At 45.8% G+C, this 27,316-nt stretch overlaps 1 protein-coding gene and 1 long non-coding RNA gene across 3 annotated transcripts; one reads left to right on the top strand and one right to left on the bottom strand.

The window, feature by feature from the left end:
* Nucleotides 1–26,969, bottom strand: arhgef3 (Rho guanine nucleotide exchange factor (GEF) 3). Of its 2 annotated transcripts, XM_084705290.1 has the most exons (11): nucleotides 26,755–26,969; nucleotides 24,852–24,914; nucleotides 10,378–10,485; nucleotides 9,425–9,598; nucleotides 8,710–8,772; nucleotides 8,011–8,107; nucleotides 7,834–7,910; nucleotides 5,115–5,372; nucleotides 4,777–4,947; nucleotides 2,533–2,719; nucleotides 1–2,272 (listed from the first exon to the last, which is right to left on the bottom strand). In XM_084705290.1, exons 1-11 carry the CDS (start codon nucleotides 26,785–26,787, stop codon nucleotides 1,920–1,922), a joined length of 1,584 nt encoding a protein of 527 aa, XP_084561416.1. In that variant the 5' UTR covers nucleotides 26,788–26,969; the 3' UTR covers nucleotides 1–1,919. The 2 variants fall into 2 exon arrangements, with proteins under 2 accessions (XP_084561416.1, XP_084561415.1); XM_084705289.1 differs by lacking the exons at nucleotides 24,852–24,914; nucleotides 26,755–26,969 and adding an exon at nucleotides 14,669–14,938.
* LOC146273148 (uncharacterized) lies at nucleotides 11,386–14,567 on the top strand. The gene is made up of 2 exons (XR_014766601.1): nucleotides 11,386–11,443; nucleotides 14,239–14,567. It is a non-coding gene; the product is annotated as an uncharacterized LOC146273148 (long non-coding RNA).
* Nucleotides 26,970–27,316: the final 347 nt, after the last annotated feature.

Genomic DNA, 27,316 nt, shown 5'->3' on the forward strand with positions numbered 1-27,316 from the left:
TCTAATGTATTGGTTCATTTATTTTATTTGGTACAGTCAGAATTCCATTATTTACATTTCCATGTTAATCTTTCTCAGTCCGTATGTATAGTGTATCTTCCAGGGCAGTCCTTTTACCGCTTACTTCCATATACAATAACTCACACAACATAATGCACTTCCTGTTTGGTTCCTGTCTCCACATCACCTGTGCAATTGCTTCAAATTTCTTCTCTCCAGAAAAAAAGAATAAAGTGAACAGACCTAACCTCAAGTCAAAGTGAAAAAAGAAACTATAAATAAACACACTAAACATTCTTTTTCTTATAAGACACATATAGAAAAAGATCAGTATTTTTGGTATAAATGTTTTTTTTTATCACTTAGTCAAGCATATTTGTTAAACCGATTTAAACAAAATTAATACAAAATAAAACCTTTGGGCAACAAGGAGTAGTCCCAGTGTTTGCAGCAGCACAGCAGGTCAGCGCTGATGACTGTATTGTAGCTCTGTAGGCCTGGTTATGGCTCGAGAAAAATACTGCTTTTAACTAAATTCTCCAATGAGTTCTCTAACACACACACAGATAACCAGTAGGCTCATATCAAGGATGACTACCTGAAACCCTTTCATACATCCAGCAATTTTACACTCGTCTTTACTGCAGTTCTGTCACTCGGTTCCCCTCCACAGGGAACAATCACTTCTGGGGAATGGCCTCACTTTACCATTCTGTCAAAGGCAGCTCTCCCTGTTTCAAGCCTCATTAGTTAAGATTGTCCATTTTATATATAACCATTTTACTGGAATGAAACTGTAGGTAGGCTGACACAGGAATAGGATCTGCAAATCTGTCTACTACGTAGATAACCTGACCTGCTGGTCTGGGAATTGTCTTTTGTGTATAACCCTGGGTGGTCATTAACCACATTCGAGTCAGTTACAACCGATGACAGAGCATGACGAGTAACCTTGCCTGAGACACAAAAACTTCCAGAGTAGGACCTACACTCAGTGGGTTAACACTGTCTAACACACCTGGGTTGGATACCGTCTCTCTCCATCACAACTCTCAAGGGCCGGACTGTCGAGTTCACTAGTGGAGTCACTTCCTGTTTTCAATATCACCAACACAGATTGTCTTCAAGGAAACATTCACCTGGTCTTAACAAGGTGATTATTGTAAAAAAAGAAGAAGAAAAAAGACATTGTGTGTGTATTTAAACAGTACACTAATATACATATATCTTATTTATAAAGAGGATAACTTAATATTGTCATTCTTCTCAAGCGACAGTAGTAGACCAGTGCACAAGGGTTGGGCAGGAAAGAAGGCTTTGAGATCTAGATTGTTCCAACTTCAGCAAATGCTTTCAAATTCATCAGATGTACTTGGTTTAGAAGCTTCATCAAACATAAGCAATGGGATCCTTTCCCATTGTGCACAACCTCCTTTGGCTGGTATGCCCAGATGACTATATCAAACACACCTCAAGAATTTGAGAGCATTTGTAAGGGACTCTCAATCAAGGTCTGTTATGATTCATGATGGGATGGTGGTAAGGCTGAGGGTGTAGCAGAGAGTTACAAAGAAAATCAAAGGAAACTCACGTAACCTTCAGAAGGTCCCAGTTATCACATGCACACACACACATAACCAAGATCCATGCCACGGAGACACAACAAAGTAACACCGGATTGTCTTCATCAAACTCGACACCACAGTCTCAAATTAACCGACCAGTGACTGACAAAATAAAGTGTGAAATCCAAAGTAAACCTGAAGTCAAAAGCTAAAGATGTGAAGTGCTCTGTACAATGCTACACTGTCTTCTTGCCCGCCCCCCCTCACCTCCCCTCATACTGGGAATGGCCAATTTGCAATACTGCACAGGTTCTCTTCTCCTCTTTTCGCCCACACCCTCCTTCCCTCCTGAGGTCACACGGCTTGCGGCCGACAGCTAGAGTCTGTGTGCTCCATCTGAGGGCAGTCGGAGCCCGCCTCGCTCGTGTCCATACTGCACTCTGAGGCCTCACTGTCGCTGTGGTCCATAGCTATGGGCTTGGCACTCTCCACACGCCCCTCCTCCCTTGCGGGGGGGGTCCCCTGTGGCTCGGGGTCTGAAAGCACACGTGTCCCTTGACCCACGGCCACGGCCACCTCCAGGGCTGCTCCTTTGGCTTGGCGGATGCAGTTGAGCCACTGCTGCTTGTTGAAGGCGTCGCTGGCCTGGAAAGAGTGGGACTGGAGCTGGCCTCCGCTACGACACCACACCCTGAAGAAGTTCTTGGCTGTGGGGGGTTGGGGGAATGGAGAGGAGGAGGGAGATGAATAACCAACTGAAAATTGCACAGGAAGGACATCACATAAACAGAGTGCTTGTTTCACATTACAGTTGGTGCCTGGGTGCTAACACGTGAAACACACAACAAGCTGGCTAAACCCAGCTTGGCCCTTGACTGGACGTCCAACCTAAAACTACAGCCCACCCAAAACAGTGGGTCTCTTTCGTTCTGTCAGACAAGGTGTGTGGCGGTCGAGAGGGACTCACTCCTCTCGTTGTTGCTGAAGGCCCCGCGAATAGACCCTCCCAGGCGGATCTCCCCGTCCTGCAGGTCCTCCCACTCCAGCAGGCGGACAGGGATTGGCTGGCGGTAGACATGGTAACGGAGCAGCTCGTTGAGGGTGATGGCCCTTGTGATGACCAGCACGTCCTGGAACAGGAAAACGTGCAGCTTCTGCAAGGAAACACAACGCACTCGATTAGAGACAGGGTGGAGTAGAGTACAGTACATTTGGTTAAAGTAGGATGGAACTTTAAATGGACACAGTAGCATGTGTGTACTGATTCTAATAAAAATACAGAAGAAACACCAGCAGCCATCTTAGCAGATTTCAAACCTTCACTGGTGTGACAGAACCAACACTATTCCTCTATTTAAACACACCCCGAGAGATATTTCATCTAAACAAATAGATAAGACTCGTCCCTTGTGTTTCTCTTAAATGGATACTTTCCAGCTTGCTCTGAAGACATCTGAAAAACATTTCACATAAGAGTGCCTTTTTCTTGTGACTCGCTTCAAGTAGAGAGGGAATCGGGAGAATGATGCATGGCCCCAACACTAACAGTGTTTGACTGAGAAGGGAGTTGTGTTTAGAGAAGGCTGAACAAGTGAGAGGGAGTAGGGATCTGGAGGGGTCACAGAGGGTTATGTAAGACAGGACAAATACACACAAAGTTATATTTACATATACACACAAGCTCTAAAGAGGGGGATTTGACTGTATTCACAAAGTGAACCACACAGCGGGAGTTCTGTGTTATTCTCTCTCTCTCTCTCTCTCTCTCTCTCTCTCTCTCTCTCTCTCTCTCTCTCTCTCTCTCTCTCTCTCTCTCTCTCTCTCTCTCTCTCTCTCTCTCTCTCTCTCTCTCTCTCTCTCTCTCTCTCTCTCTCTCTCTCTCTCTCTCTCTCTCTCTCTCTCTCTCTCTCTCTCTCTCTCTCTCGTTTACTCATACCGACAGTCTCAAGTACACAGGGTTATCAAGCCTTACCTTAGCTAACCTTCCCTCAACGAAACTCAACAGGCCCTCTCGTTCTCCTAGCATGTCATAAAATAAAAATCCAAATGAAACACAAAGCAAAAAATATATACAAAGCATAAAAACCTCTTTTCCACATCCTTACCACTGCTTCTACTCCTTTTTCCGGAGTAATGACTTTTGATTTATAGGTTTATTGTAATAAAAAACACAATACGGTTTTGTTTGCTTCCCACAATACATGAAAGGCAGAGTCTGACTGCCAGACAGACGAATGACCATCTGTTCTGTTACTGCCTTTCCTGTGATTACTCCAGCTAACTAACTGCCCTCTCATTATGGAGACTGCACAGTATGCAGCATGGGAACCATATCAAAACTATACCTCCCAGCACCACCCTGGGCCGGGTACATCTCCAGGAAGGTAGGAAGGCTACTTTAGACTATTGAAATGCCACCCAACCTAAGAAGCAGCATCTCCCAACCGATAATAACCAGATGCTTCCCATTAGAACATGGGGGCGCAATTAAGGTAAAAAAGATCAACATTAAGCCGAACATCAAACAAACGACAACCCCCCACAAAACCTCCTATGTTTTTGTTCATGTTACATACCTCCCACAGTCAACAGCTTTCTCTCCAGCTTGTTATAATGATCCCCAAGGTGGCCTTACATTATTGATCTGGAATTATCTGAAAAGCATACGAGTTTCTATTCTACTCTGCAATTGTGTGTATAGGGTCCCTGGTACATCATAGGTGAGCCATGTTGGCATAGAACTTTGATCCTCTAGTGTCCAGCTCCCTGTTATTGACACAGGCTGAGCAGTGAACTCCTCACCTCTACTTCCCTATTCTGCGCTACCTCTCTTTACTGTGCTTTGGTGCCCTTCATATGTTACTCTTATGTTACCCAACACGGCCTGACACCTGAGAACATCTATTTTGTGTCTTAGAACTTGTGGAACACCTGTACTTGACCTCTGGCCTGAACTGTACATCACACTCCCTGCCTGAGGTTCCAGTGGGGGGTTTTTGTACTGGAGTTGACATTCAGCTTGATCGATTGGCGTGTTGCGGACATGTTATCGTGTGTTATGGAATGTTGTGCGTGTTGGCGGGAGGGGGTACAGGATTGGAGGTCCGGGCCACAATGACTCCGTTTCGAGGTGGAAGTCCTCTCTATCCGCCCAGGTCACACGGAGGGGCAAACGCTAACTTCCAAACAGGTCAGGTGGTTGTCCACTCACCGCTCCTCGGTTATTCTTGAGCTCCCCGTGGCAGCTGAGTGTCCGGGAGCCGTCTATGAGCAGGTCCCTCTGGCTGTCCTCGGGGTACAGCAGACGCTGCTTGTAGAAGCGACACTCAGACTCCCCAGTTTGCCTGTTGATCTTTGCCACGATGTTCTGGATCATGCTGATCTGGAACGGAGCAAGACAACGTTTGATATTCACACGAGCGTTTCCGGGAGTCGAGGTGTGTGTGTTTGTGTGTGCACTTGTGTGTACACGTTTGAGCATGCGTGTGTGCACGTGTGTGTATATGTGTGCACGTGTGTGTGTGTATGTATGTGTGTGTTCCCACTCACTGCTTCATCCAGGTGCTGCCGGTCAGGGTGGTCGTTGGGCGAGTGTTTCAGGATCTCCCTGAGCAGCAGCGGGTACTTGACCAATCGGCTGCGTGGGATGTCCAGGAAGTTCCACAGGTCCAGCTTCCTGCTGAAGGGGGACTCCAGGCAGCGTTGGAGGAAGTCATGGACCCGATGGTCCTGCTTCTTGTGGTCCAGCAGGGCCTTGGCGGCCACCTGGTTGCTGCAGTAGCTGTTGTATGAGTCCAGGCACGGCAGCTGGGGAAGGAAAGAAGCTTCCAATGAGACAACTGATGTCAACAACTTGGTGACAGAGGTCAATGCAGTAGGTGTCCGGGGGCAGTCAAAGTTCTTAGACCAGGCTACTAGGAGAACAAAAGGGCAGGCGAGCGACCCATTTCAACGGAGCACCTCGCCCTCCCCTCGCTGGCTCAAGGGACACAGTTCACACAACAAGAACTTGGTCTATCTGTAGCCCATGATCTATCAACCAGCTCAATATATACTCACCAAACAATCAACAACATGGTAAGTGTCTATAAACTATCCCTAACCAGTGTTTATCAGCAGAGTTTTAGTTCTGTTAATACTTCCCTGGTGGCAAGAGCATCTATTGTACAGATGGTTTACTATACATGAAGTGTAAGTGAACACATCAGGTCAGTGGATCAAATCCAAGACCCAGATCCAGTGTCCTCCAGGTTAGAGCAGGTGAGCTACTGTTCTGTAATGTACGTGTGAAGACACAAACCAGGGAGGGAGGGAAGTCTGTACTGCCTCAGCCATCATCAAGTTTACTAGAACATTCTTCTGGAGAAACCGAGCGTGAATCCCTCCTCTTGTTCTTTTCGGACGCTAACTAAGCAGAGTTGGGAGTAGAGAGCCTGGTAGGACTCACACCCTCTCACATAAACAACCTGCCAAGCAGCCCTGACACACCCCTCGCTGCATTTGATTAGAGAGAGCAGGGAGCGGTCTGGTGGGGGTGCACCATACACGCTCTGATCTGAGGTTTCCACAAGGAGAAGTCCCCCTTCCAGCACTGTAGACGTGACCTGATACTCCTCTTCAGAAGTGACCAATCCAAAGCAAGCCGGTCCACCATAGTGAACCAGAGACCGAAGTGGACTTGGGAAACCTCCCCCTGGTTATGTAACCTTATTGATTGAGCTCCTGCCAGTCAGAGAGCTGTGTCTGTGGCTGGCGCTCTGCTGTGACGAGCACAAACAGTTCCTCCCTAGCCATGCATTGTTCGCCATGGCATCCCAGTGTCAACAGGAAGAAAGGATGGAGTCGGAAAACAGCATGCTTACACAATGAGACCCTCGTGCCCGGCCCCTGGAGAAAAGCTCCAACAGTCCTGCACAAGACCTGTCAGATCTAATGGGGAAGGTTTCTTGGTCTCATGATAGCTGGCTGGTAAGAAATATACTGGGAATGAATCCCTTCCATATTAGGATGTAAATGGACAACAACTTCGTCTAATGAAGGCATTTGTCCCTATCTCAAGTGATTTTGGTTGAGCTCTTGGAAGGTAATGTACTGCTCAATCCAAAAATGATACTAATATGAATCATTGTAAGTATAAGTAATAAGTGTCCAACTTTCTGAAACCTTATTGATTTGATAAATGATGGACATTTATTCTAAGCTGAAATGTACACCTCACTCACCCATAATCACCATTACTAACTTGCTGTCTAATCAATACACACCCTGTCCAGAGTTACAGCCCGATGCTGTATGACATGGAGCTGACAGCACAGTGATAACATGATGGTCAGATCTCTGCAACTCTGGCCGTGACATGACCAGGGGTCAGAACAGTACAACTATGTACGTCAATAGCTCCAGAGTGGTAGAAGGACCCCCGGGGGGCAGAGGTCACGGTTCACCTCACACCAAGGTCTGAGCACACAGCCAGATTGATAGCTGACGACTCAGCCAAAAGGTCACCGTCTTTGTTTTCACCCAAAAAATGTCCTCATTGAAAACAAACATCATCTCAAGGGGTTGTGGGAAGCCCTGGTTCTTTTTTACTAAGAATGTTTTGTGGTAATTTGTTGATGCTTCATGGTGTTCTACAGGGGTAGTGACATCTGTGGTTGATGCTTCATGGTGTTCTACAGGGGTAGTGACATCTGTGGTTGTCCGAAGGTTTATGTTCTAGCACCCTCTGTTCCATATCAATCCATCAATAACAGACATCTATTCACAACAATTTATATTGCTGCATCTTTAAAAGTGGGAAGAGAGTTGCATATATCAATGTCACTATTTCCACAGATTCCTAATACATGTTCAGGAGGTCTATCTATTATTTAGTTGTATTACATAATCAACATCATCTGAAAATGTGAGAGACAGATTGCAGATGCTGTGAGATTGACACAGGAAGCAGGCCAGATTAGGGACTCAGCCAGGCGAGAGAGATCAAGCTCGCTCTTCCCACTCGTCTCTCCACTGTGGCCAGAACACAGCACTGTGGGCTCCGACCCACCACAACACCAGGGGAAGTGAGAGGGAGCGGGTCAAAAAAGCGATGCGTTTGGCCTGGAGCTAGCACTGGTACACTCTCTCCCTGATACAGAGCAACGGCACGTTCAATAAAGTCCACGGCGTCAAGCCCAAACTCATAAAGGGAGAAAGCGAGAGGGAGAAAAGACAGGGAAGGGAAAGGAGGAGGAAGAGAAAGGACGCGGCGTCCAGATCCTCTTACCCAGTCCACCAGGATGTGTCCCACATGTTCGGTCGAGCCGTCGGGTTTACGGGCCTCTCTCAGCCGACTCAGCAGATCTGAGGGGCAGGGAAGAAACCCCAAAATGTTGAACACCCAGATGAGTGGTGTGTTTGTGTGGGTCCACGCTTGTGCGTGTGTGTATATGTGTTTCCTCACCTTCATGTAAGGGTATGAGAGAGTCCAAGGTCCCAAAGATCTGGTTGAGCTCCTGTTCTGTCATGATAGACAGCTTGAGCATGGGGTCATGGTAAGCCTGCAGGGACAAAAGCCGGTTATGCAACTGGAAACCAAGGGTACACAGCACCATCCCAACCTACGGAAGTTTTCTTTTTCAGTACTTGAAAACGCTTGAAATTCTCTCACATAAGAGCGATGGTGAATCAGAGCAAGGCGGAAAAACCCCAAAAGGTTCTTTCCGTGACACTGTGGTGATACTGACATCCTAACCTGTGGATCACCCATGTCAGTAACCAGGAAACCAGGTCAGCTCCAATGGCTCACGTAAACATCCCCCAAATACTGATGAAAACAACTTCACTCCTCTGTCCTAGATATGAGTCCCACCACTAAAAAAGGCAATCGATGTGTGGAAAACATGGAGGTTTTCCAGAGATAAAACTAACAAATATCTAGCAGGGGCAGACACTCTAAGAGCATATCTAATTTTAGCCCTAAACGCATAAAGAACCACACTGTAAATTCTCCTGAATTTTTCATAAAAGGTTAACACAGAAGACAAGGACACACAAGCATGCATGAAGAGGAAAGCCTGTCTGGTCAAAGGGGTTGGATAGCCAAGTCTGGTCAGGCTGGATGAGAAGCTGAACAATGCTGAATACAGAAAGCAGATGGTACCTTCTTGGCCAACTTCAGATCCTCCACCAGGTCTTGCTCCCCCTGAGATAGCTCAAAGATGGCCTGTCGGCAGAGTGGAAACACAGAGCAGTAGTGAGACCTGAGAGTTCTTCTATGTGCTTCACCTACATGTCATTACACAGACTACTGCTGTGTGTGTGTGTATTTGGGACATGCTTACACACATATAGACGCAGATGCATACGCGTGCGCACACACACACACACACACACCCAAACAGAAGTAAACAGGACCCATCTGACCACTAAAAACCCAATACTTCCATGTGAACATCTGGCATCTGTTATACACACCATATAGCCTTGTTCTTTGAAGCTTGAGTGTGTGTGGCCAGGAGGGATCTAAGAGAGTGTGTGTGCGGTGTGGGTGTGTATGTGTGTGTGTGTAGGAGGACAGCAGTAATTCCAGTTGATCTTTCAAACTAGCTCATCAGAGAAACAAGTCACCATTTTGAGTGCCCTGCTAAGTGACCCATCTGCTTCTGTCTGTCTCCAATTATAATGATAAGAATCAATAAGATACATCAATATTACTTTTGTATACTGTAGGTTCCTCTTCATTTTTAAAGGTGGTTTGGAGGAAGGACCGGGTTGGAAGATTATATGCCCATATCCCTTACAGTTTGGGTTCAGGGCGGGGTTCAGGTGTTTGGGTGAGGTGTAAGGGGTCACAGTTCAGAGTCAGGAGGTCTCACCTCCTGCCGTTTGATCTCCTTGGAGGACAGCGTCTGGTGTCCGAGCCGCACGTCAAAGGTCTCGCTCCACAGCTTGCTGTCACGCCGCTTGGCCATGGCTGTGGGGGCGGGGCGGCTCCAGGGGCGCGGGGCCATGATCTCCGTCCGACTCTCGCTACGAAAGCTGATGGACCGCTGTGTGGGGTGCGGAGACAAGACGGTGAGTTCTGGCGGTGGAGCTACTCAGCCAGCAGCTGCACTGTTGGTGGATTGGTGTGTGTGTGAGGAGGCTGTGGTTGTGACTGAGTCAGGGGTTTCGGCATTTGGGAGAGAGGTGGGGAGGGAGGGAGGATTGGGATGTTGAGAAGGAGGTGGTGAGGGAGGGAGGATTGGGAGGTTGAGAAGGAAGTGGAGAGAGAGGGAGGGAGGTTAGAGGGAGGTGGGGAGAGAGGGAGTGAGGTTAGAGGGAGGTGGGGAGAGAGGGAGTGAGGTTAGAGGGAGGGAGGTGGAGAGGGAGGGAGGGTTGGGAGGTTGAGAAGGAGGTGGGGAGAGAGGGAGGGAGGTTAGAGGGAGGGATCCTGGGAGGGAGGTGGAGAGGTAGGGAGATCCATGTGGACAGATGGCCTGTTGTTTGGACACCACAGTGATGACAGTAGCAGTCAGTCTGACAGTCCTCACTACTGAATGATACCATACACCTCCTTCACTCTCCTCTGAAGACTACCAGATGTGGACAAAGCCTTAGATCCCCCCCCCCCCTGTCTCTCAAAGCTCCATTCTGGGGTTGTAGATCTTGCTGCCCACCAACCATAACGTAAACAAATGCAGTCTAACCCATCAAACACATGACATGTTCATGTGAAAACATCTGCACCGAGTAAGACAAGTAAAAGGCAGAATGAATTTGAGAATATGAATTCAGTTTATTGCTCACAGTCAAAAGCAGAAAGGAGGGATTGAGATTATAGCTGTACCTGCAGAGTCTGTCCAATCCGTTTCAGTGGTGCCGTCTTCACTGGAGGTATGAGGCTGGCCAGAGATGTGACTCTGGAAAGGGGCTTCACCCTCTTGATACTGGGCTCCTGGAGAGGGGAGGAGAGGAATGTGGAGGGGAGAAGAGGAACAGGGGGGAGAGGAGGGAAGAAAACAGACAGGTGTAAACAAACAGGCAGCACATCATCAAAGAAGCGCAGCAGAGACTACAGGTACATCAAATACCTTCAGGTTCACAGTCTCCATCAGCCTCCAACACCTGACCAGTGCTCTGAGCCTGGAGCAGCCTGATAAGAACCAGCGCTAGCAGCGACTTTCGTGAATGGGACGATGTTCTTCATCGTATTCGTCCTCATCAACCTCAGTAATCTCGGCCCGACCCCCTCTTCCCGACCCCCCTCTCTTCCTCGTCCCTGCCAGACAGGTTCAGCCTCCCCTACGGTCACAAGCTGACGCACCAGTGGGAGACACCGCAGTCCCATCAACACTCGACAACAAGCTCATACTGGAGCCACTTCCCCTCAAGGTGATGTCTTCCCCTGGTCGTTCAGTCAGCCAGGCAGCCAGGCAGACAGGCAGGCAGCTCTCCTGCGGGTGATAAGGTACCCCTCAGCCCCTCAGAACTCCGCAGACACAGGACTCGTCTCCATGTCACCCCTCCCAGGGAGCCGACACTGACTTGTCAGTGCTCAGTCAGACATAGACAGGGGAAAAACGCAGTATGGGAGCAGGAATGTCAAAGACGACTCGAGAAGCTGCAGCTTCACATCCAAGCAGCATCAGTCTTCCCCTCTCGCTTTCCCCCTCTCTCCCCTGTCTCTCTCTCCCTCTCCTCTTCTCCCTCTCCCCTTCTCCCTCTCCCCCGTCTCTCTACCCCTCTCCCCTCGTGTTATTGCAGTTGCAGCATGTCCCTGGGTACGTCACTGCAGCAGCCAGATCAGTATTCTGGGAGCAGACTTCCACAGCACACTCAGCAGTATGGGAGTCCATGACATCTCAAACCAGACAGCAGAGGTTGAAAGCCGGAAGAGAACGAAGATAGTGGAGGTATGTGTACATGTCTTAGCCTTGTTAGAACCTCACATATTTTTATTTGCTCTTAAATAAGACTTTTACAGCTAGAGGGACATTTTAACATGGATTTTTGATTTTTAGGGATTGGATTTTGGATGTTTGTGATAAATTGTGTTTTTGTGATTGTGTTAAAACCCATCTTTTATGAGTTTACTTCTATACTTATGCAACAGTCATGATCTCCAGACTGATAGGATGGACCTGAACGTTTCACAGCTAACACACTTACAGAGACAGCTGAACATGTTACACAACCACTTCTTGCCCCATGCAGGCTGTCAATCAATGTCACCACATGTGCCACCCATCATAACGGTTATGCACGCGCGCACACACACTCACACACAAAACCACACACACAGTTGCACGCAGTCACACACACACATTGAAACAGGATGAAGATGCTAGTAGCTTGTCTGGAGATAAGAAGGCAGGGAGATATAAAACATCTATACAACCTGATAACTGCTCCTTTCTAGAGATTTGTAGGGCATCGAACCTAGGTATCTTGCATGCAACAGGCCCACATAAAGCTATAATAGCTACCTATGCAACATTGCCCTTTGATACTAATCTGAGTGAGTAATTAAATTCTTGCCAGAGAACATTGGCAGAAGACAAAACACTTTTCCTGATTAAAATATTGCGTGTGAGTCTCACAGATGATGAGGGTGAATGCCTTAACCGAGACACCTCTCTCATGCCAACCATGACATCCTTAACCACAGAGAACTGTCCAGGCGGAGCAAGAGGCTGGTTCCCATGGTGCTCTGATTGGTCCAGGCTGATTCAATCACTTCCTGACAAGAAGGTCTATTGTGTCTCAACTAAGGCTCCTACACATACAAACAGCCCCCCCCACAAACACACACAGGCAATGGTAGATCTGGTCGCACCCGCCACACACACACACACACATCAACACACCGTGACAGAGGGCTAAGAAGGATGAATGTGGCCTTAAGGCCAGCCTGCCCTGGATAGGAGCTAGCTTCCAATCAATGTATGCATGCAATGTATATTGGCTCATTATTGTGTTCTATCCTGGTGTGAGCATCAGCCTATATAGCCTATATAGCCTACAGCCTATAGACTCACTCACTGTAAATCTACTAGGTCTGGGCATTCAATCAAAACATTGGTATTGTACAGTTTAAAGGCTGTGAGGGAAGTGCAGTACTTGTACCAGCTGTGCTAACTGAGACATTGCAAGTCTTCCATTATGGCTCATTTTCCAGATAAACAGAGCACCAGATGAGATGGTGGCTAACCTTATTAGCTTGCTCAATTACTCCATTAACTTGTCTTTCTTTGAATAGTGGCATGTTCAGCTAAAGCAGAAACATTTTGTGAACTGGCAGAGTCCTGTACATTCACAGGAGAGAGAGAGGTACAGAGGGCAGTCCAGTCAGGTCCAGCTCTCAAAAACAAAACAAATATAGTCAATGAAGCTGAAACATGACAACTAAAACCATCTGTGAGACTGTGTGTGTGTCAAGTGATTCTGAGCCAGAAAGCGAGAGGGAGAGACAGAAAAACAGAGAAAGCCAAAGAAAGAGAGAGAGAGAGAGAGAGAGAGAGAGAGAGAGAGAGAGAAAGAGAGAGAGACAGAGAAAGAGAGAGTGAGAGAGCGAGAGCGAGAGAGAAAGAGTGAGACAGAGAAAGAAAGAGAAAGAGAGAGACGGACACCTCCAGGCTACTGCTTCTGCTGAGTACAGGGTCTGTTCCAGGGAGGAGCACAGCGATGAATCATAAGTCTGTCTGGAGAAAAGGCTTCAACACATCCAAACTGTGGTAGGCTCATGGCTGCTATGATTGGGATCATAACATTGTTTATATCTGCGTGCGTGTGTGCGCGTCTGTTTTCAGTGTGAGTTCTACGGGTGTCCCCCTAGCCTTCTCGCACCACAATGGCGTCCAGTAATAGGACATTAGTAACAGGACATTAGTCACCTTCCGTGAAAAGCCAGAGTAAAGAGCTGAGCTCAGTGACAGGCAGTGAGGGAGCCCAGCACAGGAGAACATAGCCTCAGGGGGGAGTCAGCAGGTCTTACAAAGCACTGTGCTGTACGTCTGCACTGACTCACTGACTGTGTTCCAGCAGACATAAACACCCTGCAGCCTCATCCCGGCATAACAGCACCATTCACCACAGGACTCACTTTTAGAGTCTGAGTGCCTCAGGATTAGAATGACTACATGATGTCCCTACTGAGGCCCCTACTGAGGTGAAGACAATGTACTGTAGGCTGGAACAAGAGGAGGCTGTCAGAGATTCAAACACGGGGCTCTGCCCAACTGGGACTGTGTTAATCGCCTAAACTGAAGCCTCAGTGGGCCAGCATAATGTTAGGTGGGCAAGCCCTCTTACATAAGATTGACTTTAGCCACATGCTGCGTGTGACTAAGCTGTACTGGGGCTGCCTGAACACAACCTAGTCTGGACAAGAACAGGTGGGAAGTTGGCTCTCACGCAGATGACAAGAACATACACATCCTCCGTCATTCTTCTACCTATCACCACCACAAAGAGAGGGAGAGCTTTCAGCTGTTTTGGGATAGTTTCAAACTTTCAAGTTGATGCACATTTGTTTGAGCCAAAGTCTTACCATTGCTCTGCATTCTGTGACAGAACGTTCCTTGGCATCCATTTGTACGTTGCACGTTTAAGAGCGTTTTTCTAAATGAAAAATTAAATAAGCATGCAAAGAAAAAATCTTATTTTACATTCTGTATTCTCACATCTGCCCATGCTTCTTTGTTTTCAGGTTCACACAGTGAGCTCCACGCTCTATAAATAATAGTGAACATCGTTTGTGGTCGCGTGAGAGATGACGGTCTGACAGATCCCACAACAGACGCACCAGATGTATTTGAAGCAGCTTTTTGAGGCTGGAGAGCTGGACCCTGACTGAAATACTAAAACACTGGCGGACCATCACAGAGCCGCGGTGGCGGATCTCACGCATGTATATGGTATAGCCTATTTTGTTGTTTCTATCACATGTACAGCCTGGTAGAACTACAAATACTGCAAATAGCCTGCACCAGTGATTTAGCATGTTGGCACTTTAACTAAATAAATAGAAGACCAGTTGATAGGATTTTTTGTTCAAAGAAAGAAGTATCTCGTGTCTGTAACAAGCAATATGCATTCGGTTTCACACATTTATCAGTCATCTTGAACTAAATGCCTACCTCAACTTCTTTACCCGGTTTGGTGCTCACAGTCTGCACTTCCAGGGAACAATTTGCCCTCTTCACGACAAGGTAAAACGGGTATTCCGTGGCCACCATGCTGTCACTTTCCGTTGTCACAGCGGTGCTTATTGCAGCAGAGTAGTCGCAAGCCAGTCTCGCAGCCACGGTGCCAGCCAGATCTGCAAAGTTCCCGTCTCTTGTCTACACCGCTTACATGCGTGTTCATTCCAGCGCACTGTTCGTCTCCTCACCAACTCAAATCGCATCTGAGAGGAGTGAGAGCCCTTGAGTGAGTGAGCGACCGTAAACTCCTCCTGCGGTGCGCTCGATCGCTCTTTGGAACACGAGAGATAGCGTGAGAAACAGCGCCCCACGTTGGCTACAAACTCTGAGCTACCAAGCCTGCATAGCTGACATGCAAAATATATTTTTGCAACGTCTCTCTCTCTCTCTCTCTCTCTCTCTCTCTCTCTCTCTCTCTCTCTCTCTCTCTCTCTTCTCTTTCTCTTCTCTTCTCTTTCTCTCTCCTTCTCTGTCTATCTCTTGTTTTCTGTCGATTATAGGCTCTGGCATCAAAAAAGCTAAAACATACAGACAGTAGGCCTACTCATGCGATATTGTTCGAACAACTCCCAAGTTGCATCGTAGTTTTAATAACTGTGTGTTGTTCTATCAAACTGTGATGAGAGATTTGGTTCAGGACCCCAACATTAACAGCACAAGCCTAAAGACATACTCAGCCATAAACAATGCTCTGCTCCTCTTGGGGTGCCTTGCGTGCTCCTGCTAATGATTTGGTAATTTGTTGTAAAAAAAAAGAAAAAAAAAAAAGAGAGAAAGTATTTACAGTATCTAACAGTGCAGATTAAATCTTTGCCCCCCCCCCCATCTCTTCTCCTCAATCTCCTCTCACAACTCCTCCTTTATTCTCCATCTTTATCACTCACTTACTCATTCTGCCCTGCAGCTCCTGTGTCTCTCAGCAGGAAATTGATCCCAGTTTTAAGAGGCTTTGTTCTGAGAGGCAGAGAAGTTCCTGTGTTTGTACTCTTATCCCGCACAGGGAAGTGTGTGTGTATGCGCGAGGCAGAGTGTAAAAGTTTGTGAGAGAGTGTGTGTCCCTGCACATGCTTGCGTGTGTGCAAGGCCCCTGGGTCCCTCCAACCAAAGCCAGACTAGAACAGTAAACAAACTGTGGCTTTCATAGTCACTCAGCGAGGTGTCACTCAAATAGACCAGAACACCTATGAAGCACTGAAGGCCTTCAATGGTGCCAGAAAAGCACACAGACTCAGTTGATCCTGGCCTGCAGGACATTATTGTTCCACCCTGACTGATGTTTTTCTCTCTCTAAATGGTTACAAGCGATAGTCTATTCTTGATTCCCTTTTACAAGTTCTACAAGATTCCCTTTTACAAAACTATCTTCTTTATTTGCAATAAAAGAAAGATACAAAAATCCGTGAGTTGGCCTATTACACATATCTCAGGGTGAGCAGACTGACCCAGTTGGTACTTGTTTGTAACTCTGCTGTTCAATTAATAATTGGAAATCAAGACCAAAAAACGATCTGTGTTAATTACTCCACTACATGGAGCTCTGCCTATTAGTGCTCCCTGTGAGCATGGTGGGTGTGGTGATTGGGAACAGCTTCACAAGCTCGCCAGATGTACTCACCTTAAAAGGAATTACTATTTTCCATGGAACATTATAGGAAAAGTTCTAGAATAACACTAAAATGACTAATCTGTTTCAAATGCATTATTCATTTCCTAAGGTTTGTTTTCATATCTTAGCCTTGTCACCAAACTCCTTCCTCTACTTAACCAATGGGAAGCCACCGATTGTGGAGAGATAGAGAAGACTGCTGGATCAGACAATCAACTGAAGTGATTGGCTAGGGATCAGGGGTCAAATCACTGCTCTGGATCAAAGCCTGAGTCACAAAAGTTCTAATTCCCACATTTCAATCCACAACAGGAGTGTATAGTATCTTGCTTTGTTGTCATGTTAACATAATGGACAATCAATTACTATAACGTATACACATGGTGAATTACTACACATATATGTATCTGCTTGTTTATCTGTTAAACCTTCAACAAAGGTCAGTAGTTCACAGTCCCCTGACCTGTCCTTTTGTTCTCTAAAACCTCTGATGGTATTACTGCAGCAACCCAGCTATTAATACATGACATTTCTGATAACCTTCCAGCCAGGTAATATTGATCATTAAATCCTTCACTGTTTTGGATGTGTAATAGGTCAGTCAAACTCCACTATTGTATTTGGTCAAATCATTACCATCCCTTGTCCACTTTATGTTATTCAAGTTATGTAACAAGCAAGCGATAACCGTTTTGTTTTTTTACTTGAATCCTTTGAAATCCCATTCAAAAGTCAAGGATATTTATGATGAAATAGAAATAACATTTCAGCAGTTCACAGAGTCCTTGTTGGTTACATAAATATTTCTCAAAAACTGATAAAGAAATCACCATTCTCATCGTTGGTTGGGATGAGTTTGATATGGCTTCACACGGCTACAACCAGTGAAGCAGGTCAGGTAAGAACAGTCAGCCATGCAGGGGAGCCCTGAGTACCAAATCAAGCTGCCTTCCTCTATATGAGCTGATCTCATCAGGGACTAATGAAGATCATTTTACAGCCCTTTTAAATAGGTACCTAGAATGACTCAAGATTTTCAGTTGATCGAATGGAGCAAAAAAATAATCATGAGCGACATTTTCAGAGTGCTGAGGTTCACTGCCATTGCAGAAGTGCACCCTGTCTTTGTAAACATCCATACATCAATATTCACAGTGGTCCTTTCAGCCAGCTGCCTCCTGGGGCTGTGTCATCTGCACTATGAGCACACATTCTGCTGTTGACGTTGGGCATGTCATTCTTTTTTGTCAATTTCATCAATGATACAGACCAGTGCAGTTTTTTCTTTTTCTTTCAATATGGTCTCCATAACTGGACCCTACAGAAGGATATTGCAGCGGAAACACATGACCGTCACCGTTGTGTATTGTGTCTTTTTGCTGTCTGTAATGATCCTGATTCCATGTTTTATGTTGCAAGTCTCTGTTGTGTAAGACATTATAATATTATATTATAATATATTGTAGTAGGACATAAATCATTTATTTCTATAACGTTTTCCTGAAAAACTATTTTGCACACACACAACACAAGCACACAAAAACGCTCTTGACCGTGTACACACACGAAGACATGCACACACACACAAAGACACGCCAGACTCAGGGCTATATATCAGTAGACTACAAGGCAGGTGTTATGCAACACTATAAGAACCCTGCTTGGGGCCCTGTCAGACACAACACTGCTGACTGCTTATAAAACCCAAGTCAAGATACCTCCATACCTCAAGGACACATGTGACAAGGTTGACAAAGTTGACTTGAGTAAAACCGTTTGCGGTTCTACTCATCATGTCGATGCTATGTCTGTGACTACACACGCCACAATGCAAATACGACCCCTTTCAACAAATGCTAAAAGAGACATATCTTATTTTTAACTCACACAGTACATTTGATACATCCTCTTTTATGTATTCTATACATTTGGACATGTGAAAACATGAAGAGAATAGAGCAAAACAGCTCTTTCATGTTGGAATTACATGTCTCGCTCCACAGGGCCTGTTTTCAAGCCCTGAATTACCTTTCATTCAAGAGTTCAGTGCGTTTATTACTTCAGTGTTCAGTGTTCTCTTGGTCCTCTGTTCCTGCCCATGGTCAATCTAATCATGGTTTTGCTTGAAGGACCAGTATTGCCTCCTTACAAACAAGCAGGATTACAGTAATAATGTGCCTCATATTCACTTTGTGACCATTGACAAGAGCTGAATAAGCACACTTGATTCAAGCCATATTCCTTTGACCATTTTGCTGGCCATTTTTCAAGTGCCTGTGACCTTTTACAGATGAAGTCGGGGGCCTTACAATCTCCAAAATAAGGAAGGGGGGAAAGAGGATGAAGGGAAAATTCAATTGTGGAGGATATTTGAGTTCTTCGGTCTACTATTAAATCGCTCCATAATTGTTTTCCGGCCCTTGATGAATTGGTAGGATGAGCATGATCATGTTGATATCATGGTAAGTGCACCTCCAATTCCTTCTTCATAATGAACCTTAATATGAAAATGTTGTTCCTAATGCTGGAGACAATAAGCATCTGGGTATTTCCCTAACATATGGAAACCACAATATCCTACAATCAAAACCCAGTTCTGTACTCAAACACTACATTATATATTGTTTTGTATAACAAGGATCATGAATGAACAGGTTTGGTATATAATCAGGTGTGTGGTAAGAGGAATGAGAATGAGAGAAAAAGAGAGAATGTCGGTTGGCACCTGGTTCTCTGGGCTTTCTGTGGTGCATGTTCTGGTGCACAAAAACATATCCCATGATAAGAATTGGGATGCGAAAGAGTGGACAAAGAGATGGAGCTCTTGGTGAAAAACTAGGTTAGGGGCGGAATGGCTGAGAAAGTAAGTATGACGTCGTCATCAAAGTGCCCAAATGCCTTTACTGTTGTGTTTGGGGTGGGGGAGAAGTTGAATCAAACACTGTATCTGGGTCAGAGCCAGGTGGGGGTTGCCATTGGGTCAGTGGGTGACAGGCACAGAGATACGGGGAAAGAGAGAAACAGTCTCTGAAGCCAAGTTCTAAAAGCTGGGTTTAAGGTCATGTTTATTCCTTTCATCTCATAAGAGATATAAAAAAATCTCGCTTTTTTAAACAGAAAGACGCCACATCTTCTGAGGAACAGCCTCCAGCTGTAGCCCCCCCCCCCCCTTCCTACCTCTGTCTCTGTGTGTGTCAAGTCACAACCAAACTCAAAGCAAGTTGAACAACAGATAACGTTGTCTCCTAATGGAATCTCACTGGAAACTTCCCTCTAGAGACTGGCCCAGTACAGGCTACTGTTTCAGCTCTCACTTATCTAAATGACAGAAGGGCTGTTTACATGCCACTGACTGATCCAATACCTAAATCTCACTCCGTATGGGAAGTCTTCATTGAAGCTGCCTTTAAGGAGACTTGGAGAAGACGAGGACAGAGGGAGAACCAGGAAGTCAGCCGGATGGGTTCATAAACAGCTTTGTCCGCAGGCCAGAGATATTTAAAGACTGGGTTTGGTGTTTGCAAGGAGAGTTTGTACCTGTCCATCTCGTCCGACTGGTCAGGGATGTCTGAAGAAAATCTTGTATGTGTGTGTATGTGTGTTTGTGTGTGTGTACCACTTAGTATTTATACAGCAAAAGAGCAGTCTGTCTCCCCGAGGCTCAATAACCAGTGCAGACGAGAATCCCCCAACGCTCTCGCACGCTAGGCACAGGAATGCTGCCCAGAACGACTTTTTATAACCCACAATTTCACTGTTGCCCTCACAACCTGTACAGGAACAAACACACACAGCACACACTCAGACAGATGGCCTCTTCTAACCTTGGTTTGACCGGCACACCTGGCTGCCAGCTCATAGCTTCAGCAGTCTTGGGCACTCCTCAAGGGCTAGCCCTGCAACACACACACACACACTCACTCAACCTACACACACACACACACACACAACAATGTTCTTTTTTGGACCACTTGGTCATAGGCATCGCCAATGATCTGTTGACACTCATCATGACAGGAGGCGACGGAACGGACCGGGGGTGGGGGGGGGGGGGGGTGGGTCTCTTTAAAACAATCTGGGGTGGACAGTAGGGCCTCCCAGCCAGTCCAGTTACACCCAGAAGGAGGAAGGAATGAGTCGGATACTAGAGACTCACTAGTCCTCACTGATATTTATGTATAATCCATCAGTCATCACCTTGAACAAAACATCCACAGATTGGCTAATGAGCAGTCTAAATAAATTTATTTTGTGTTGATTCAATTACATAAACCCCCAAGTTAGCTAGTGTCAGAATTATTTATAGGATGCCAGCTAATGTACACCTTCCTGTGAGACCCATTTCTATTCTCTGACTGGCTGATGAACACAGGAAGTACAACCCCTGGTCCAGCTCCTTGTCCTTGAATAGCCCTGCTGCAGAACAGATAGCCCCCTCTTCCTGTCCATACAAACTGATCACTGTTCTAGCTTTCTGACCCCTAAAACACAACGTTTTGTCTTTTAGGGGTCCTTTCTCAAGTTAGTTGTGTTTAGGATCAGTTTTGTTGTCTCTTTGCCCTTAAAAAAAAGCTATCTTGATTAGACTTAGTATACACTTATTGGAATATAGTAATTTCTGCCAAGATATTATTGATACTCAAACACACAGACAAACAGATTTTTCTCGTTGGTTTTGACCTGTCTGAGTGTCATTTGGGACTTTTTATGTGAATGGTTAGACATTTGTTTCTGTTCCTCATTCACAAATGGGGAGCAGAACAAATTCAAATCTAAACAGAACCATATTTTCATACTAAGTACCAGTGATGTGTTTTCATATTGCACCCAGCTCATGGGTCAGCTGATGGGCCAGGTTATGTTTGAGAGTTTTGTAAGATGTCATGCAGTTTTATATTATGTCAAGGGAGTGATTCTGACGACTTGGGCAAACTTGGCCAGACTATACAATGTGACACATTATAAATGTTTCCAAGTGTTGCCCATTTTACTCCAAGATTTCTATTTTTATGTTCGACTGTTAGTGTAAATGGCCAGGCTAGTTTAGAGTAGATTTGGTTTTAAGGCTTGTTTTAATGCTCTTTCCTGTGTTATTAATAGCCCCTTTTAGGCTAAACACTATTTGGAGTGCCAACTAAACTTGGGTCAAATATTATTTGAGATCCTTTTATGTGAATGAATATTTCATAAATGGCACCAGTAAAATAATGTTGAAATGAAAATTGTTGCACTCCAACAGGCTCAAGAATTTCTCCATAGTATGTAGCAATCTATGGAGGACTGCCTTTCATCACCACATTGACAATTTAGTTACCTAGCATGGGAGGCAACCATTCATTGTGCTTGAGGCTATTAGTCATTACATAGTCAGCTTCTATAATGTCATCTAGGGTTGGATTTATTTGTGGTTTCTCTTCTCACGTGAAGGTGCTCACTGCAATCCATCTATTGTTGGTGTAACCAGGATTACATTGTTCACAGCAGATCGGAGTTGTTTACTCTGGAAACCCTCTTGCCTTTGACAGATTTGTAGCTGATTTTTCACAGGCTTTTTTTAGGCTCATGATTCACGTGCACAGAGGACGGGGTCATGAAAATATATCGACAACTTACTGATCTTGTATACTGCTACCCTAAAAGTTCAAGCATGCCATTGTATGGAGTTAATCACAAACCCTGATCTGATCTGAAGCCCAGTTGGTGGGCTGCCCTGTAGATAAGTGACCGGCAGTCAGTCACCCTGGTTGTTGTTATGTTCCCTAGTGAGGCCCTGGATAACAACCAATACCTTGATTGTGGAGGAAACCCTGACGACCAGGAGAGGAAAACAATGGCTGTGTAGGGGTGGGGGTGTGGGTGTGTGTGTGCAGGGCTGGTGGCATGGGGTGGTGGCAGGGGTGGTGATAGGGGGGTGGTGATAGGGGGGTGGGGGTGGTGATAGGGGGGTGGGGGTGGTGGTAGGGGGGTGGTGGTAGGGGGGTAGGGGTGGGGGTGGTGATAGGGGGGTGGGGGTGGGGGTGGGGGTGGGGGTGGTGGGGGTGGTGGTAGGGGGGAGGGGGTGGTGGTAGGGGGGTGGTGGGGACTGAAACAGGGCTGAGCTGCTGGCCTCGTCTCCCAGCGCTCCCTGCCAGCAGGCATCTTGCCCAGTTGATACGGTCCAGGCTATTGTGTGAGCTGGCCGGTCACTTACGGGCACTGGCCAGACAGACTCGTGTCACCTTGCTCCCCTGCCCGTGCTGCCATCGACAGCTCAGCACGAAGGCCGGGACAAAACACACAGTTCCTTGGTACTAATCACTATAATACTCTTGTAACTTCTAGTTACTTTATGAACTACTATGTACGTGACTTTGGATAAGCGCATATTCTAAATGCTTCCTATAAATGGAGTCAGACATTGTTCTCACTTCTCTAAACAGGTCAAAAATACAAGTTGAAGTATTTCTACTATACAACATAATGTTTTTTTTTCTACTAATGAAAGTTATTAATAACACTCAAATGACTGACATGAACTCATCTGCAGTCATTTTCCAGTATCAACACAGAGCAGCAGATCTTATCTACTGTATTTCAGTCTGAGTGAATCACTGAGTTAAAGAAATGATGACTGAGGGGTACTGTAGCCTACACTAACAATAGTCGGTAACATCACAATGCTCCTAATTTAAACCTCTCCATACGACCACACTACCCCACCCAAGCCCTCCCACCACCATATCCTCACCCCCACCTGCCAATCACAGTCCAACCCAAGGCCACTGAGCAACATCAACATTAACACCGACCAGTGACTCCCTGACTGGTTCCTGTCCCACCCTGGACCTGCAGCCTCCACCCACACCACAACACTGCCCTGGGGGAAGATTCCTCAGGTTCACTGTTTAGACATGCTCCCTCGATCAGCCATGTATACTCATGGAAGGCGCTCTCCAGTTGAAAGGAGCTATAAGTCATCTTCTGGGAGGTTGTTATCCTGCCTCCGCCCACTTGACTGCTCTCTGGGCTGTCTGAGTAAGGAGAAGACACCTTCAGCCTGGCCTTTAAAGAAGTTCTTCTCGGCACAAATTGATGATGCGTAACATAGAAAAGGATTTGCAAAGTGCCTGATTGGTAAGGTGGGAGCTAACAGAGTTACTGACACAGGTCGCATCTGAGCCTGTAACCAATTCAGAGTCCAAACATTAAAACATGTCTGAGTCTAGTCATGTAACCACGTGCTCCTGGGCAACTGCAGGGGATCGTTCACCCATGTAACAAAAATCTGCTAACCCCTTCGATGATGTCTGTCCCCAAACAAGCTCAGCCATTTGATCAAATTCCTATTTTTAGACGGGTTGATTCTGAGGTAGCTGCGTCACAAAAGGCACTGGAACACACAAAGGAGAGGAAATGAGTTTCTACTATGTGTGACTCTTACCATGGCTGTGCAATAAATAGCCTGTTTGACCTTTGGGGAATAGGAAGACTATGATGTGCTTGGTGAGTTTTCATCAAGGGTGTTTTCATGTCTGGGAGATCTCAGTTATTATCACCATCATTATCATTAAGGTTAAGAACATAATTCCAGCCAGAGAGCAGAACAATAGAAACGAGAATGAGATGAGAATGAGAAGGTTCTGGAAAATATATATTTACACTTATATTTACACTACAATAATTGCTATATTTTTCGTTTATGGATGATAAGTCCAAGATGGAAACATCACTAGTTAATGCCAGAGACATTAAAGAGGATTATAAAAGTAAATGAGGGGCAGACCAATGATATAGTAGGAGAGGAGGGAGGGGCAAAGAGCAAGAGATGGAGAGAAGTCAATGTTCCCAAAGAGAAGAGAGGTATCGGCCACCAAATGGCCAAATCTGTCAAATGCTGAGGAACTCGTCCATGCTTTTGTCTCTTCAAGACTGGATGACTGTAACACATTTCTCATCAGGATCTCATCAGGAGCTACAGTATATTTAAAAACATGCCACCCGGTTTCTGATGAAGGGCAGAAGTATACCACCACATCACCCCCATCCAACTTTCCCTCCACTGGCTTCCCATCTCCCACCGGATTCAATTTAAACCCTTAAGCTAACCTTCAAATGCCTTCATGAAACAGCATCCACCTACCTCAGAGGATGCCTCTCACTCCACAACCCCTCCCGCCTCTTCAAAAAAAGTTTTCCTCCTTCACCCCCCAGAACAAACCTGGTTGTGATGGGCGACTGGACCTTCAGCTCTGCACCATCACACTGTGGAATTATTTGCCTGAACATCTTTGCCTAAGAGAACCCTAGTCAATAGATGTTTTAGAAGCTAGCATAAAATAAATTCTCTTTAAGAAGGCTTTTCTTCTATAATACTTCTATTTGTATGCACTTTTAAGTACTGTTCTACGTATTAGTCTGTGTACTGCTTGGTTCTTTTAATTTTTATTTTTAAAACCTGTAGATTGCCTTGATAAAAAATAGCGCATTATAAATTAAATGTGTTATTATTAAATGTGATGGAGGAGTACTTACATTAATGTCCAGGCTACAGAGACTGAGGGAGTCCACATCTCTCCTCCCCTGTTTCCTCTTCTTCTGAAAACACACACACACACACATCCAAAACAAACACAAACACACAAACACACAAACAAACACACACAACCAAACAGAGAGGGAGAAAAAACACGATAAGGATCAATCTGTGAGCAGCATAGTCCTCATTACTGAACGTGCTGTAGCTGAAAGACTGCAGTTAGCCCACCCTGACCCAAACTCTTGTCTTTTTCCAAGAAAGCACTTAACAAGAATACCTGAGGGCTTTCAAAGGTAAAATACAAATCTAATGGTTTTACTGGAGGCAGGAAGCTTGATAAATATACAGAATTCTCTGTTAGGGAGTTTGCTTGGATATTAGTGAAATATGTAAGTGCCAAAGGCTATTCGTAAAAGTTACAGTAAGTGAAACACGGCAGCATCTAATGGTTTTGGCTTTTTCCCCATTCTTCTATTTACAGTCGTAGCACAGCAGTTAACCTAAATTGATACCATCCGCTGTTTTTTCCTCTCTCTGTCTTGTATCCAGTGCAAGCCTTGCTGTGTTATTGTTGCCCTGCACAACAGTTTACCTTTCCATGACAACAAGCATTTCCCATCAGTAGGAGTGACCATTGTTCAGGGAACGAGTGGAGCTTGGACAATAGACCACGTGAGAGGCTGACGTCTACTGTACATGAACACTGATATATATCTTTGAGATATCCAGTACCTTAATATACTGTGCATACATCACAGGACTTGGCTTTCGTCTCTGCTACACAGGCAAAAAACTGTGTGGGAGCCTGAAAAGTAATTGCACAGTGACTAACACCGAAACTATATGAATTCGATTTTTGCAATAGCTCTGTTCCAAAGAATTATCAAGGGGACAATAATATGTAGTTGACTCATTATCGAGAATGTCCCCACCTCCTTTTTCCAGGCCTGACAGAACACTCCGTGTCTGACAAATTAGTGGTACATAAAAATGAAATAAAAAACATTTCTTAATTGACAGATTCACCCAGGTGGTCTCGTTACAGACAGAACATGTAGCTGAACTGATTTCTATGCCAAATCAATGTGGTGTCAAACATGTTAAAAGCCTGTTAACACCTCAGGACACCCAGAGGGGTGTAATGTAGAAGCCTAGTGAACAACCAGCCAGCTCTGGGGAGGGTTCTCTGCAGGTGCAGTTGCCCCAGGAACAAACCCTTCCTGGGAAGAGTGAAGAATGAGAGGATGGCCCCTCAGCCCCGCCCCAAAGCCCACCTGACCACTCAGGACACTGGATTCATGAGAATAAACCAGCTGCTCATTTCATCTGGGTTCCTTCAACCCTTAAACATGATAGATGGTTCAGTAAATATATATTCATCCCGCGTTACAGGAAACAGCACTGTTCATACGGCACTAGCATTCTATAGGGAAGGAAACATATATGTACCATATGATAACAAACAAGAAATGACCTCACATTAATTATGTACGTACAATCAATTTGAGCTTTCACACAATAGTAAGCTACTTTGTGTTTTTCTGTTGACAATTTCTGTGCCATTGACTTCTACCAGTTATGTAAGTAACCAGTTCAACTTTGTCTGACCTGGAGTCTAAGATGAGGGCCAAAAAGCAGGTTCATTTTCTATATTAATAAGAAAGCACAACCGTAGAGGAGGGTATTATCATATTGCAACACACACATTCAAAGAGTAAAATATTACATCATAATGATCTCACTCTCTCACAGTATTAACTCCCCTTGTCCATCACATGCTCCCTCCCTCACATCATCCCTCACTCCCTCACCCCTTCTCTCAGACCTTCACGCACATCGACCCTCACACCTTCCCTCCCTCGCCTCCGCCCTCACATCTTCACTCGTTCTGTCACTCACCCGCTGGTGCACGAACAGGCAGCAGCCCATCATGGAGGACCTGTGTGCTGTGGCTTTCCCCTCCAGTCCAAACTCACGTCCACCCAGACTGTCCCACCGAGGGCCACCGGCCACCCACAACTCCACACCCTTCGACACGCCACTCCTCGTATACCTCCTCTTGTGTGTGAAAGTGCACTTGCGTGTCAGAGAGAGTGAGTGTGTGCACTTGAGAAAGCCTGCGTCTGTGTGTGATGAGTTCATGTGCAGGAAGAGAGAGAGAGAGAGCCAGAGAGAGCGAGAGTGAGAGAGAGCGAGAGAGAGAGAGAGCGAGAGCGAGAGAGAGAGAAAGAGAGAGAGGCGAGAACCCCATGTGCGACGAGCCCTGCTTCACAACAGGATGTGAGAGAGGGGAAACAAGGCTGCAGCTAAATCTGGGTTCTGAGGAGCCGTGGTTACAGACGCTCGGCTGTTCGGGTCTCTGACACAGCGTCCAAGACAGACAGGCAGGCCGGGTCACCTCGCTGCACAGAGAGCAGAGCTCCAACTAGCCCGATGAGGACCTGGGATTAGGCTCTGTGTG

Source organism: Hypomesus nipponensis, chromosome 9 (assembly GCF_054491055.1).
Source record: "Hypomesus nipponensis isolate SF chromosome 9, ASM5449105v1, whole genome shotgun sequence".
Classification (NCBI taxonomy): Eukaryota; Metazoa; Chordata; class Actinopteri; order Osmeriformes; family Osmeridae; genus Hypomesus; species Hypomesus nipponensis.